The sequence below is a fragment of the Mus pahari genome, chromosome 15 (assembly GCF_900095145.1).
Source record: "Mus pahari chromosome 15, PAHARI_EIJ_v1.1, whole genome shotgun sequence".
Classification (NCBI taxonomy): domain Eukaryota; kingdom Metazoa; phylum Chordata; class Mammalia; order Rodentia; family Muridae; genus Mus; species Mus pahari.
Genome location: NC_034604.1, coordinates 63980643 through 63995082, shown reverse-complemented (window position 1 = coordinate 63995082; position 14440 = coordinate 63980643). Strand labels below are relative to the sequence as shown.

At 38.9% G+C, this 14440-nt stretch overlaps 1 protein-coding gene across 4 annotated transcripts in view; it reads left to right on the top strand.

The window, feature by feature from the left end:
- C15H18orf54 (chromosome 15 C18orf54 homolog) overlaps nucleotides 1-14440 on the top strand; it is a 20416-nt gene that overhangs the window by 3457 nt on the left and 2519 nt on the right. The window contains exons 4-8 of one of the 4 annotated variants that reach the window (XM_021214176.2): nucleotides 899-1195; nucleotides 1921-2071; nucleotides 5604-5706; nucleotides 10025-10156; nucleotides 12342-12412. In XM_021214176.2, coding sequence (XP_021069835.1) covers nucleotides 899-1195; nucleotides 1921-2071; nucleotides 5604-5706; nucleotides 10025-10156; nucleotides 12342-12412 — 754 coding nt within the window. Of the gene's footprint in view, nucleotides 1-898; nucleotides 1661-1920; nucleotides 2072-2732; nucleotides 2894-5603; nucleotides 5707-10024; nucleotides 10157-12341; nucleotides 12413-14440 lie in introns of those variants that run through there. The other 3 variants (XM_029546842.1, XM_021214175.2, XR_003845279.1) reach the window with 3 other exon arrangements.

Here is a 14440-nt window from a genome sequence, read left to right as displayed (position 1 = left end):
CTCACTCTGTAGACCAGGCTGGCCTCGAACTCAGAAATCCACCTGCCTCTGCCTCCCAAGTGCTGGGATTAAAGGCGTGCGCCACCACGCCCAGCATGTCTTTGATATTTTGTAAAATGGATTGTCTACTTGTCATGATCCCAGGAGTTTTTTGCTAAGATCTTTTGTCCTTGGAGAGGACACAGGTACATATGATTAACAGTGGAAAGTAGCTGATCCGAAACTCCGCAGCCGTTTTTCTGTGGCGTGATAGAGTATTGGCACTGTTGTTTTAACAAGCTATTACATAATCCCAATCTTTCTGAGTTTATATTTGCTCAATTTCAGCTGGTGAAGTAGGAATATTATTTTTTATCATCTGTATTCTGTGGAATAATAGTCATAATATACTAAAAGTTTATCCTTAATAAAACCTTCATGAAGACAGGTCTGGAAAAATGAATTCATAAGCTCTACTGAACACTGGCAGAGAAGTGTGGTGTGGGAAGAGTGTGGACGATTTATTCATGAAGAGAATCAGATAGCGTTCTCTGAGGCTATGCCATTGGAGGGTTGGGAGCAGACAGAGCAAATTGTCTTTCCACCTGCTTTAATAGTATACTATTCTCTGCTGCTTACTGTGATTGTATTAATGTGAAAGGTATATCGTCTGGGTGGAGAAAGTTGAAGAAACAGTAAGAGAACACACAGATTTATCTGATTGATGCTACATATAGAAATTAATTACTGAAGAGATATGAAAAAGCATGTGTTCTATTTACCAGTTTATATGTTTAAGATTTGTATTCACAGTAATGATAAAGGGGAAGTACCAAAACGATTCCTAAATTTTTAATTTGCATTTGCTGTTGACTATTACATATGATAAAAATAAACAGAACCATGTTTTGTTTTCCAGCTTTTGAAAATCTTGATCACAAGCAGCGCTTTAACCCCTTATACTACAGAAGAGAGACTATTAAGGACATGGACTCCATTAGCCTAACAACTGATGATTTGTTAAGACTTCCAGCAGACGGATGCTTTTCCTTCACTTGTGTTACACCCGACCACCGACCAAACAAGAAATACGTTGGAAGACTGGATTCGTCGGGCATTAAAAATAGTCCAAGAATTTATGTAGACGCTACTCCCAAGAGCAAGGATAATATAGTTCCTCCTTATGTATATACAAATATAAATGGAAAGAAATGTGGTAGGCCCAGAACTCCAAAGCCTATTAATAGAAAAAATAAATGTGTTTCAGAATCATCTTTATCTTTTCCTAAAGAATCATCTTTCAAGGAGGACAGCTCAGAGCACAGTCTTGAAAAGAATTATCCAAGATGGCTCACTAGCCAGAAATCTGACCTTAATGTCTCAGGGGTAACTAGTATACCCGATTTTAAGTATCCAATTTGGCTCCATAATCAAGACTTGCTACCTGAGGCAAATACTCCAAGGGGTTATAAATTACTTAACGAAGATGAATCTCACCCTATACATAGTTACCAAACACAAAGAACAACTCAGCTGTTAAATAAAGTAGAGTGTTTTGAATATTCTTTTAAACCTTCAAACTTAACAGACTCCTTCAGTGAGTATAAAGGATTAGGTAATGAATTTAAATGTCAGTGTGACAATCCACTTCTCCCAGGACAATCCCAAAAGCCATTCTGTGGTAATATTTTGTTTTTAGTTTTTTATTTTAAAACAAAGGATATGTTAAAATGTAATATACTCTGTAGAAGTGTTATGATGTAATAACACTTTTAGAATACAAATGATCTTTAGTATTTTAAAGCTATTAAAGTCTTTATCTCTGTTTTCCTTGCTTAAATTATCACGCTATCCTAATTTGTTGATATAGATGTGTACATTCCCAATGTTTCACTTCCTGTTGACTGAGGTATTTTGAGATTTCTATTTTTTTGAAATTAGGTGACAAAATTGAGTTGCTTATCCTGAAGGCGAAGGAGAATCTCAAACAATCTACTAAAGACTTACCAAAGCCTGTGGAAAAGGATGACAGTCCTTGCTCCTTAGATAAACTTGAAGCAGAACGAACGTGGGAAAATGTCCCTGTTACTTTGTAAGTGACATTGTTTAGTGTGCCAAATGAAAAAGTTTTATGTCAACATCAGATGTGCTTTACACATAACTTAATAATTAATGGTGGTGTGATCTAGCTTTCATATTGCTTAAGATGCATTTTTCATTTGTTACTATAAGATGATACAATGTTTCATGTGCTTATATAAAATGCATGCTGCATGTTCATTTTGCTTTGGTGTAGTGAGTATATATGAAACTATATGCATTATATAAAATAGAACTTGTATAAACATTTCTTTTGCAAATGGGATAGTGCTATTGAATTCCTTACTTTTTAAATGTTGCCTTCCCAATACCTGCTATTCATGTCTTGTTTACATTTTGATTTTCTCTTTTTCCTGCTTTTCTGAAACGGCAGTACATTTTGAGATATGGTCTGTTGTAGTTCCTAGGGTTCTTCTCATTTGTATCACTTGATCTTCCTATGATACTGTTTCTTGGGATAATTCAAAAAGTTCCTACACACCTAAGATGAGTATGGTACTGACTGGAGCTTATATAGAAAGGGTTGTTTTCATTAGTAATACCACACTTGCACTTCGCAGAAATGCAATTTTGGTAAGCGGCGTCTGTGTCTCAGACTCTAGTAGTTGATTCTATTTCATAATTCCTGTATCGTGTTTTCTTTCTTGAGACAGTGTCATGCTCTGTGGCCTAGGCTGGCTCTCTGCTCTCCGTCCTCCTCCGTGAGCCTGCCGAGCATGTGGACCCCTTCCTTCTGCTTGTTTCTCAGTAGGATACTTTGAGTGCCAACACTGACTGTCGTCCTCATTTCTTACCTTCTTGCTTTGATAGCTATGTAAGTTCTCTACATTTTCAAGCTAGAGAAATAAGAGTTCCATAGAGTTGTTGAGAGGACTCAATTTGGAAATGAAGTGCTGAGGCTAGTGTCTGATTGGGGCAAGCTGTCTATGAAGCCAGTGTAGTGTTCCTGTAGTGTCGGTGATTGCTCATAAAACTTGATTTCTAGTTTTCATTTTATTTCTCATGCTACTTCAGTATGTTTCTAAAAAAGATTTATAATTAGCTCGCTTATTTAACGTCCTTTTAAAATTTTTTTTATTTCCTAACCATTTAGTCTTTGCGTGAGTAAAAGAATAGCTGCAGTGTTTACTTTACAGTCGTGACCAAATGAGGAGAAAAGTCCGAGTGGAGCTGAGGAGGAGCTGAGGAGGCGTGGACTTTCCAATGCATTTATATGATTGCAATTAGATGATAAGAGTTGCAGTTTATCCGAGTAATAGCAAGGATTGAACCCAGTAGCTTGCACTCAGCACTTCAGTTTTGGAGCATCAACTCTCAGTATTGTGCTTGTAGAAAAAGAAAAGATATGTTGCTGAGAAGAGTAAATAGATCTTTGCTGATGCTGGCCAGGCGATCCGGGATCAGACAGAATGAAAAGGAAGCTGTAAAGTTAGTGTTGGGAAGGGCGAATGTGAGTCCTGGGCAGTCTCCGTGGCTGAAGGGCTTGCATGCCGATGAGAGGTTGGATCTGTAGCGTGTGCTGGTGCACACTGTAATCCCAGTGCTTGCGAAGGTTTTTTTTTTTTTTGTTTTAAGCAAATTAGTCTTGCTTAATTGGAAAGCCAAAGTTCAGTGAAAGACTTTCAGAAATTAAGATGGGTAAGAATATAGGAAGACATGTGACATTGACTGTGGCCCAGACATGTACACACACACACACACACCACACACACATAACTATACACACATCACACCCCCCAAATATACACACATGCCCCCCCACATATAAACACACACACTCACATCCCTATACACACATACCACACACACACACTTGCCCCCCACATATACACACATACCACACACACACACACACACACTCTCCACACACACAAACATACACGTGTCACACACCTCACACATGACCCCTACATATACATACATACCACACACACCTATACATATATCTCACACACACACACACACACACACACCCCACATATACACACATACCACACACACACCCCTATATATACATCTCACACACACACACACACACTCCCCACATATACACACATACCACACACATACACACACATTAAAATGTAGCATTTAATCAAAGTCAACAAAAGATTCTTTAAACAAATTTTTGTTGCGAAAATGTTAAAAATAGGATAGGGTAATGAGCATGTCTGGTCTGCATCTATCTTCAATATGGATATATAAAAGCATATTGTTGAATTGTGAGGGAAAAGACTACTCAGACTAAGAAATAGCTCATGGCAAGTTATAAGTGAAATATGTCAACTAAGAAATGCTTCTTGAAATAATTACCATGCAATGTTTAAATGTTTTATAAAGTTTACTAGATATTGTGTTTTTAAGTTATAAATATGTTATAATGATATGTAAAGAACTATGGTAATTTCATTAATTTTTGTGATAAATACAGTTTAATTTGGGAAATTCTTATTTTTGACATATGAGTATTCCTTACTACTCAGAACATCAAGGAAGAATGATTATTGAATGACTACTAAATATGTAAGGTGCATAGAGAATTATTTTACAATATCTCTGAAATAAAGATAATAAATGTAGATTCTCAGAATTAGACAGGTAAATTACTGAAGGTCATATAGAGTTGGGACTGGGATTAGAATTTTCAGTTTGGAGTTTAGATTTTAAAAATGAAATCTTTCCTTAGTTTCCCCCCATTAATAATAGTTCTGGGGTGGGTTTGTCCTGTTGTCTCGTGGGAGAACATAAAACTCCCACTTAGGTAAAGTCTCTTGAGTTTTAAGCTTTCTATGTCATTAGGTTAAAAACTACTATTCCTTGACTGGATCCCCCAACTATGGAATAACTTCAAAAGTTCATCTGTTTGACACAGTACCTTTTCCCAAGTAAATGCAGTGAGAGCTGGGAGTGTAGCTCAGTGGTAGAGTCCCAGCCAAGCATGCAGGGGACTCTGGGTTAATTCCTCTGTAAATTGGTGTGAATGCATATCACAAGGGATAGTAGTTTACTTTATATAAGTACCATCTTTAGAGCTGAAATTATTCCATAGTTGGACGATTCAGTTGAGGAGTAGAAGTTTCCTTTATGTAAGGATTGTCTTTAAATCTGGAAAGGACAAGCAAAGGGATACAGAAGGATTGATTCTGGTGTCACCTTAGGGACAAGGTGGAGGACTTAATATCAGTTGTATCTGTGGCATTTATTTTTTGGTCACTACTAAAATATTTTGAAGTGCGCACCTGTGTGTGTGTGTATGCGCGCACATGCACGTGTGGGTTGTGTGTACATGGGTTGTGTGTGTGTGTGTGTGTGCCTTTGTAGTGTTGAGGAAACCAGAAGAGATGGCTGTGTCTCCTGGAGCTGAGATGTGGATGTGGATGCTGGAGAAGGATGGGGTCCTGTGCAATAGCACAAGTACTCTTTCCTAAGCTAGCTCTCCAGTATCACTTGTCTTTAAGGGAGAACTCTTGAATTATATGATGCCTGCTTTTAAAATTAATGTTTGTATCCTTTAAATCCTGTAGCAAATCTCCTGTCCCTGTTAAAGCTGATGACAGTCCTCAACAAAGTTCCAGGACACAATGTGTGAATGAGTTTCTTGAGGACTTTTTAAACGATGAGAATCAGGTGAGTAAAGTTAATGTTTATATTAAAAGAAAGTCTGTAGTTAAATTATGCATACTGATTTCTCTTATTTAACATTCTAAAACAACAAAAAGTTCCCAAATTCATTTTCCCCAACATATTCACAAAACTTCAACTGTTTTCACTATATTTAGTATTTTAAAGTACAAGAATTTAGTACTTTGAGGACTTTAGTATTGTAAAGTATAAGAAACTGGAGCAGATTTATACATATAGCTTAAATTGTCATTATTATTATTATTATTTTTTTTTCTGGAAAACATAAAGGAGACCATTGCCGGGGAAATGATCTTTCTTTGTAGGCCAGTTGATCATTGAGGCTTGTGTTTCTCCAGTAGTAATACACATCATAGTTTAAATTATTACCTTATTTTACAAATCAGTTTATATGTCTTACAAGTACAAATTATATACATGCATTGAAGAAATAATATATAATTTGAGCTAAAAGTATGAATATGCCTGACAAGTTCAAGGATTATCAGAGTGAGTCATTTTAGCTCTGTCAGAAGAAGCAAACAGTAGAATGGTAAGAAGGTGGCGACATGGCCAGGAGATCTGGGAAGCAGAAAGTGACGTGTGAGGAGCGTGTTAGGCGACCCTGGAGAAGGAGCAGCGGCCTCATTTGGGAGACTGCTGCCGTCTCCAGAGTAGTGGAGCAGCAGATTTGGTAGGGTAGGCACATGGGAGGTGCTCAGCAGTTGCCAGATGTGAGATGTGCCTTGAAGGAATCAGAGATGTTTTAGCCAAGCAGCGAGGAGATGGCATTAGTAAGGGAGCATGGGTAGGGGAACACATTTTAGGAGAAACTTGAAGGTCAGGCACAGGTCCTAGGTAGTACGCCCTGTCCTTACTCTGCCTCTCCACTCTGTTTTCTCTTTCTTTTGCTGTAGAGATGCTCATGTAATCACATTTGTCTTGGACTTGCATCCAGTTCTCTTTCTACATGTTAATCTCATGAGTCAGACTGTCTGTTCTGGTGAAATATTTCAATTTCAAGGAAACCTCCATCCCTCAGCAGTAACAGTGAGAAATGAGGACACACCATTATAACATCAACAATATTAAGTCATCAGAGACAGAGGGAATAGAGGTTAGATTGACTAAAACCCATTAGTATGCCACCAGTAACCACAGTACATAGATATGCTAACAGGTCAGAAATTACTCATAAGTAGGTTTAGAGGCCATAAAAGAGTAGGGCGGGGCATCAGAGCAAGGTAACACAAAGGCAGGAAAGAAGGGGTGTGCTGGGGAGAGTGTTTTAGAAGGAAAGAGAAAAGACCCAGAAACTAACAAATACTAAAATGAAAGAAAAATGGAAATAATTTCCAGATAATGAAAAAATTCATAAGGAAAATTAGACAAAACCAACAAAAATACAAAGGGCTTTAAAAAGAAATAAGACAAAGTCAAAATAGTACTAAATATAAAGGAAGGGGAAACATGAGGCAAAACAAAAGAAAAAAGAAAAATTGTCTCAGACTGAAAAATACATGAAACTAGATATGTATTTTGAGAGTAAAAAATCGAGACATAAAACTGGAGCTAAAGAATAGTAAAAAGAGGGCTGGTGAGACGGCTCAGCGGGTAAGAGCACCCGACTGCTCTTCCAAAGGTGCAGAGTTCAAATCGCAGCAACCACATGGTGGCTCACGACCATCCTTAACATGATCTTACTCCCTCTTCTGGAGTGTCTGAAGACAGCTACAGTGTACTTACATATAATAAATAAAATAAACCTTTAAAAAAAAATAGTAAAAAGAGAAAGAGAGGCATGCAACAAGAAAGGGAAAGAGCAGGGTTAAGACTGGACGTTAGAACTGCTTTCTGGGCTGTCAGTTATTGGAGCCTGTTACCTCTGTACATGGGGTAGAGGGTCAGTTGGGTTTGTGGACTATTGTCATCTTTCCTATGATTGGTGCTGATGCTGACTTTGTATTGGACAAGGGTTGGATGTCTACTAGAGTTGTCTGCATTATCTTATCTCCCTGTGTTGTGTGCCCCAGGCCATCTGCTGCCTATACTTAGTTGCTCACTCTCTAGCTACTCTCAGTTCTTCTTTCTCAAAGTGCTGGAGCTTGAAAGCCTTTGACCTGTACAGCAGTAAATCTTGTCACTTCAGAGTTTTATTTAATTGCTGACCCCTGACTCTGAACTATCAGACTCCAAGGTTTTTCTTGGTTGATGAAGCTACTAAGGGAGGTCTCCTTCCTCCCTGTACCATTTACTACCTGGGATAAACCAACTGATGTCTGATATATATAAAATTATCAGCATATTGGACCTCTTATTCTCCATAAAATTCTGGCATCTGTTTCAGCAGCAGGTTGAATTTAGGGTACCTTACTTGTGATGGTTTCCTGTTCTTAGGCTCCCAAGGTATCTTAATTTAAACAAATAGGTACTCTGGTAGCTTGAATGAGAATGGCCCTGTATTCTTATGTTTGAATACTTGGTCCTCAGTTGGTGGAACTGTTTGGGAAGGATTAGGACATGTGTCCTTGTTAGAGGAGGTGTGTTATCTCCATTCCTGGGGGTTGGGTTTTGAGATTTCGAAAGACAGTGTGTTTCCTCTCTGCCTCCTACTTGTAGATTGTGATGTGAGTTCTCAGCTGATCCTGCTACTGTTATGGGCTCTCACTCTCTGAAACTGTAAGCCCAAATAAATGCCTTAGTCGTGGTATTTTATCACAGCAGTAGGAAAGTAGCTAAGACTAGTACAGTCTCTGTCAAGATCCAGTACAGGAGCAGTACTCTCTATTGTTCACGTAGCTTGAAGGAGAAGTCACAAAAGAAGTTAACAAACTTTCAACCATTTTTGAAGTTGGGGAGAGTTAATTTTGTCTTGAGGGTCCGACTGCCCCTGTTTTCCCCAGGAGTGATGGAGCTGTGTTTCCCTACTCCTGCCCGGGGGGCTGTTTGGGTTGGCTTACTGCTTTCAGCTCTGAGCTACCCTTCGATTCTCTGCACTGCTCAGCTCCCACAGGCCAGTCTTGGCTCTTTTCTTTGGAATAGGGTCTATTTCTAGCCCTGATACTTCTCCATAACCAGCTCACATGGAGGCAGCCTTTAGGCTGTTAGAGGTTTAAATAGTTTTTGCATGTATGAAACATTACTGAGTCACAAACAAAATGACTTCCCAAACACTCACTATTACATTTCAGGGACAAGTCTCAGAAGACCGAATGCTAAGTACAGACTTTACCACCCGGGTCCTTATACTGCCGCCTTTCCCCGAGCCTTTATTTTATTGTAGTAAAGAATACAAGCCATGCATTTGTATGTTGATTTGTTTGAAGCATATGTTTCAGTGGCATTATAGTAACGTGATATTATTTTAAAGATCACCAACAAGTGTCTCCAGAGCCTTTTCATCTCAAGCTAAACCATAGTACCATTAAGCACTAACTTCTCATTCTTCACCCCTGCCTCTTGAGAAAAAAGTGTGATGGGTTTTGTACCTATGAAGTATCCACTTTAGGAACTTCATAAGAAATGGCATGAGCCCGTGGAGCTCCGAAGGTGGAAGTAGGATTGTAAGTTCCAGGCTAGCACGAGGTATAAATTCTCAAATACACAAATAAATTAAAAATTCTGTAGACTCTGCAAACAGTCTTCATCACCCTGTTGTATAGTTAAGTAGTTATCTTTTTCAATACATGGAAAGTTAGTATGATGGTTGTTAGGTCTTTAAGTGGAAGGCTCTAAAGAGGTAAAAAGATGACATCTCTATGTGAAAACATACAAGCCCACATATGACTTAAAACATAGTTTTAAATCTAGTATCTATGTTCCTAATATAGATATAATATAGCCAGTTATGCATCTCTCCCTTGACTGCTATCAGTGTCCACTACAAAAAGAAGCTTCCTGAGCCGCTCAGGTCTGTGGTTATAAGTAGAAAGGTTTAGGAAGCAGTTGGACAGCTTGGCCTCTTAACAGAGTAACAATAGTAAAGCCGTGTCCTAGACCTGTGGCCTCTAGCTGTAGGCTGCTGGCAGACATCGTGAAATTCCCTTCTAGGGAACATGCCTCAAATTCAATCAGCGAGCATTATTTCATAACAGTCATGCAACTACTACACTAGGAGGCGCATCTCCTCTGGCGGGTTGGTATTGCAGCTGGCAGGGTCTGATGCTAGGTAAGGCCACAGATATAGAAGATTTGATTTTTAAAAACAATTTTTAATACATTGTTGTCTTGACTTTTGCATTTATTTATTTTGAAGGATATTGTGCAATATACTATTTTCCTTTTATATTTGAATGGTTAACTTTCTCATTTCATTTAACTTTAGAGCTCTACTCTATCTGGAGGCAAACATCATGGTCCTGTTGAAGCTTTGAAACAAATGTTATTTAACCTTCAAACAGTACAAGAAAGTTTTAATAAGAATAAAAATACAGAGCCAGAAGAGGAGATTAAGCAAGTAAGCACAAACTTGGGATTGAGACGTATGCGTTTCTCTATAAAGTTGTGTTAATCATGCTAGTGGCGGGATACGTGACAGAAACATGGTTTACCTTGGCCGTGGTTTCACAGGGTTCAGCCGTAGTCTTTGGCTCCTCTGATTCTGGGCCCATGGTGAGGTAGACCAGGAAGGCATCAGGAGCAGTGGTGTCTGGGAGTTGAATGAGGAGAGGCGGTGCATCTCAGGAGCCTACTGACAAGAAAAGAGGGAGGGAGGGAGGGGATGGAGACCAGCGTGACCTTCAGGCCTGTGACCAACTTCCTCCACTCCATTTCTAGTCTTCCAAAAGAGTTCCACCATTGGAGGACCAGCCCTTGAGCTGTAGGATCATTCTACATTCAAAGATTCATCAGGCTTCACCAGAATCTGTTTTAGACTTACCTGTAGTTGTCTGTAAATGAGCGTACTAGCACAGTACGTGCCGGAGAATTGTATTCTAATTATATACTGCTTAGGAATTATTCCACTCACACCTGGTGTTATTACAGTTACACTCCTAAAGTGTTACTTTTTCTGCTCCCGAGCTATCTTTTCTTTTTATTTCATGCTTACGCCCATCACCGTAGAGATGCTGCTGCTACAGTTACAGTATAGACAGGCATCAATGCCATCTTTACACATCCTACAGAATTCATCTCTATGGCTTCTTACAAACACAGAATCTGTGAAACTAGAAGATGTTCTTAATGTTAGACTTCTCTACCTGTGTATCTCAGGATAGCGGATTTAGTTTTGCTTTTATGTGTTTATTGGCATTTGTGAGTATACAGACACTATTGCATATGCCAGCAAGATTTTGCTTAAGGGACCCTGATATAGCTGTCTCGTATGAGGCTATGCCAGTGCCTGGCAAATANAGAAGTGGATCTATAGGATAGAACACAGTCCCCCCCCCCCCAATGGAGGAGCTAGAGAAAGTACCCAAGGAGCTGAAGGGACTGCAACCCTGTAGGTGGAACAACAATATGAACTAACCAGTACCCCCAGAGCTCATGTCTCTAGCTGCATATGTAGCAGAAGATGGCCTAGTCGGCCGCCATTGGGAAGAGAGGCCCCTAGGTCTTGCAAACTATATGCCCCAGTACAGGGGAATGCCAGGGTCAAGAAGTGGGAGTGGCTGGGTAGGGGAGCAGGGCGGGGGGAGGGTATAGGGAACTTTCGGGATAGCATTTGAAATGTAAATAAAGAAAATATCTAATAAAAAAATTGTGTATTTCTAGAAATTTTGAAAAATGTGTTTCTGCTTCATGTAGCAGATGAATTTTCAAAATACATTTTGAATTCTCTTATATGTACTTGTGAATTCTAATTACCACTTATCACAAGTGAAAAAATTAGATATTTTTGGTGTAAGATGATATATTAAATAGTTATAGATTATTGAATGGCTAAATCAAGCCAACTGGTATATATCCACCTTATATCATGTTTTATGGTGAGAATATTTTAAATCTATTACAAAATAGTTATCTGGAACGTACCCCCTTCTGCGTGTGATGTCATATGCTTACCAATATTTTATTTGTCATCACTCAGCCAGCCTCTAAGTTTACGCTGTGATCCAGTGACTTTAGAACTAGCTCGGTGGGTAAGAAGGCATCCTCTTACAGTAGGCCCACATGTGCTTCCCAGCGCCCATGTAGGCTGGCTCCCAACTGTAAATCCAGCTCCAGGGCTTTAAGAATGGTACTTTTCAGATTCCATATGCAAATGAGATCTTTCATTGTTTGATTTTCTGTGCCTGGCTTATTTTCCTGATCAGTTTTACTGCCATTCAGTAGCATTACATATAATATATGTAATATGACTGAACCAGCCTGGGTATCACACAGTCTGTGTCATCTCTCCTCTGACACTCCAGTCATAGCTTTAAGATACAGTCCTTCACTTACTCTCTTAAACATCAGTGACACTTGGCCTTGTCTGTTAAGATGTAATTTCAAGCCAGTGTGATTCTGTAATGGACATCAGTGATGGGCATGTGCTTAGACGCATATTTTAGGAGCATTGAACAGTAAGTCAAAGTAGTTGTAATTTTCAAATGAAGGAACAATGAAAGTATTAAGTGCTCTTCAAAAAAAAATGTTTGGTACAATGAATTGAGTATTTCAAATGTTTTTGTTTCTTTTGGGTTTAATAATAGGTGTCAGAGGATGATTTGTCTAAATTACAGATGAAGGAAAATATGATTCCTATTACTAGGTCTCTTCACAAGTAAGTATTGTTTACTAATGTGGACACAAATCCATTTTAGTCATTCCTTTGTCAGAAATTAGGGTGAAATTTAGTAGTTCCCAGAGTAAATGTTTGGAAGGCATACTTGAGGTTCTTGTAGCACATGTTATATGTGGTGTGTGTATTTATGTATTGTTTGTGTGTGTTTTTTTTGCATGTAGAGGCCAGAGGTCAACATTGAGTGTCTTCTTTAGTCATGGAATGCACTACTTTTTAAGAATATTGCTTGCTCTTAAACCTGTACAACTTCCTAGTTAAAACAGTCCTCAGGGCTAAAAAGATACACTTGGACATGCAAAACATAATGGATACGAGTGGGTCCGATTCTTTATTTCAGAATAAAGCAGACATTTGAGATATTAAGTACTGATGTGGATATCCTGTAACAATAATATGTCATGAAATGAGTTCATCTAGTCATAAATGCATCCTTATTTAATGTATCTGAGGCTGCCATGAGGGTTCGGTAGGTCAGAGCACTTACTGCCAAGCCTGATGATCTGATTTCAGTTCTTGGAACCTGTGTAGTGGAAGGGCAAAACCAGTTCTTACAAGTTGTTCTCTGACTTCCACACAAATGCCGTGTGTGTACTTTTATAGAAAGGTATACGTTTTATCTTCCTTAGTCATATTGTCCTAAATAAAAATGTAGTGAACACTACAAGTTGTTTCTATTGTCAGGCAGTAAGGTTCTTTTATGTTTGCATTTGGTTATAAAGATATGAGGTGAGGTGATCTCTGAGCCTTGGGAGGAATGGGTGTGATACGGAAGTCTCATTTAGGTTCGAGCACTCCCCAGTCTTTTTTTTTCTTCATGTTGGCCAGATGCGGGCCTCTGTGTTAATCACCATCTACTCCAGAAAGAATCTTGTGATGGGGGTTGTGAGATGGGTCATTAGGAGCTGCTGTAATACCATGCACATTTAGAAGAACAATAGTAGTAGGTTTTCCCCAAGGGCCTATGGCCACCTAGCCAGGAAGTCTTGGCCATAATGGGCAAAATAGGAGTTATGTCTTATGCAGCTGACCTGAAATCCAAGCAGAAAGTGGTTGGTTACTCCCAAAACATTCATGCCACTCTCACATCTTACCAGACCACTAGTTATTAAAGCTTGTAGGGTTCACAACTAGGTAGAATTGATAGCTAATTTTCTCCTTCAGTAACATGCATAGTATCTTTAGTACTATGAAAACAGGGCAGTAGAGATGCAGCTTTTGTCTTGGCACCAGCTTGACTTCTCTGTGTTCTAAAATTTAAGTATGTGGTGTGTTCAGCAGGAGGGTTTTACCATCAAATATTGGAGGATGGCCAAGAACAGTGGTCATAGCTTATAATATTTGGGGGAGATTGTGGGACTGCACTGGCAAACGTTTTGGGAAGCGATAACTTGTATCTGACAGTGGGCTTTCTACTTGATAGCCTTTGGTGTCTAGGAAAGGGATTGTCCCACTGTAGTAGGATAATTCCATTTAAATTTGTAATATGTGTATGCATATACTTTAGGATTCCATAGTTCTAGATGTCTACACAGGTTTTCAGGGTCTTTAGTGTTACTCCTCATACTCCTCCTCTTGCTTGTATTTCTCCTTTTGGGAATTTTTAATTACCTGCTTTAGTTAAACTGTTTAATTGCTTGCTTCAACTAAAGCTATTTTTTGGACTAATTTTTATTTTATATGTATGAATGTTTTGCCTGCATGTGTATACGTGTATCACATGTGTGCCTGGTTCCTTGCAGAGGTCAGGAGAGGGCACTGTATTCCCTGAGTTATGAGTGGCTGTGAGCCACCATTTGTGTACTGGGAAATTGACCCACCAAGTCTTTGAGCTACAGGTGCTCTTTAACCACTGAGCCATCTCCCCAGTGCTGCTCCTGCCCCAATTTTAATTTGGTTGCTGGGTTTTTAATTTCTTTCTTTCTTTCTTTCTTTCTTTCTTTCTTTCTTTCTTTCTTTCTTTCTTTCTTTCTTTCTTTCTTTCTTTCTTTCTTTCTTTCTTTCTTTCTC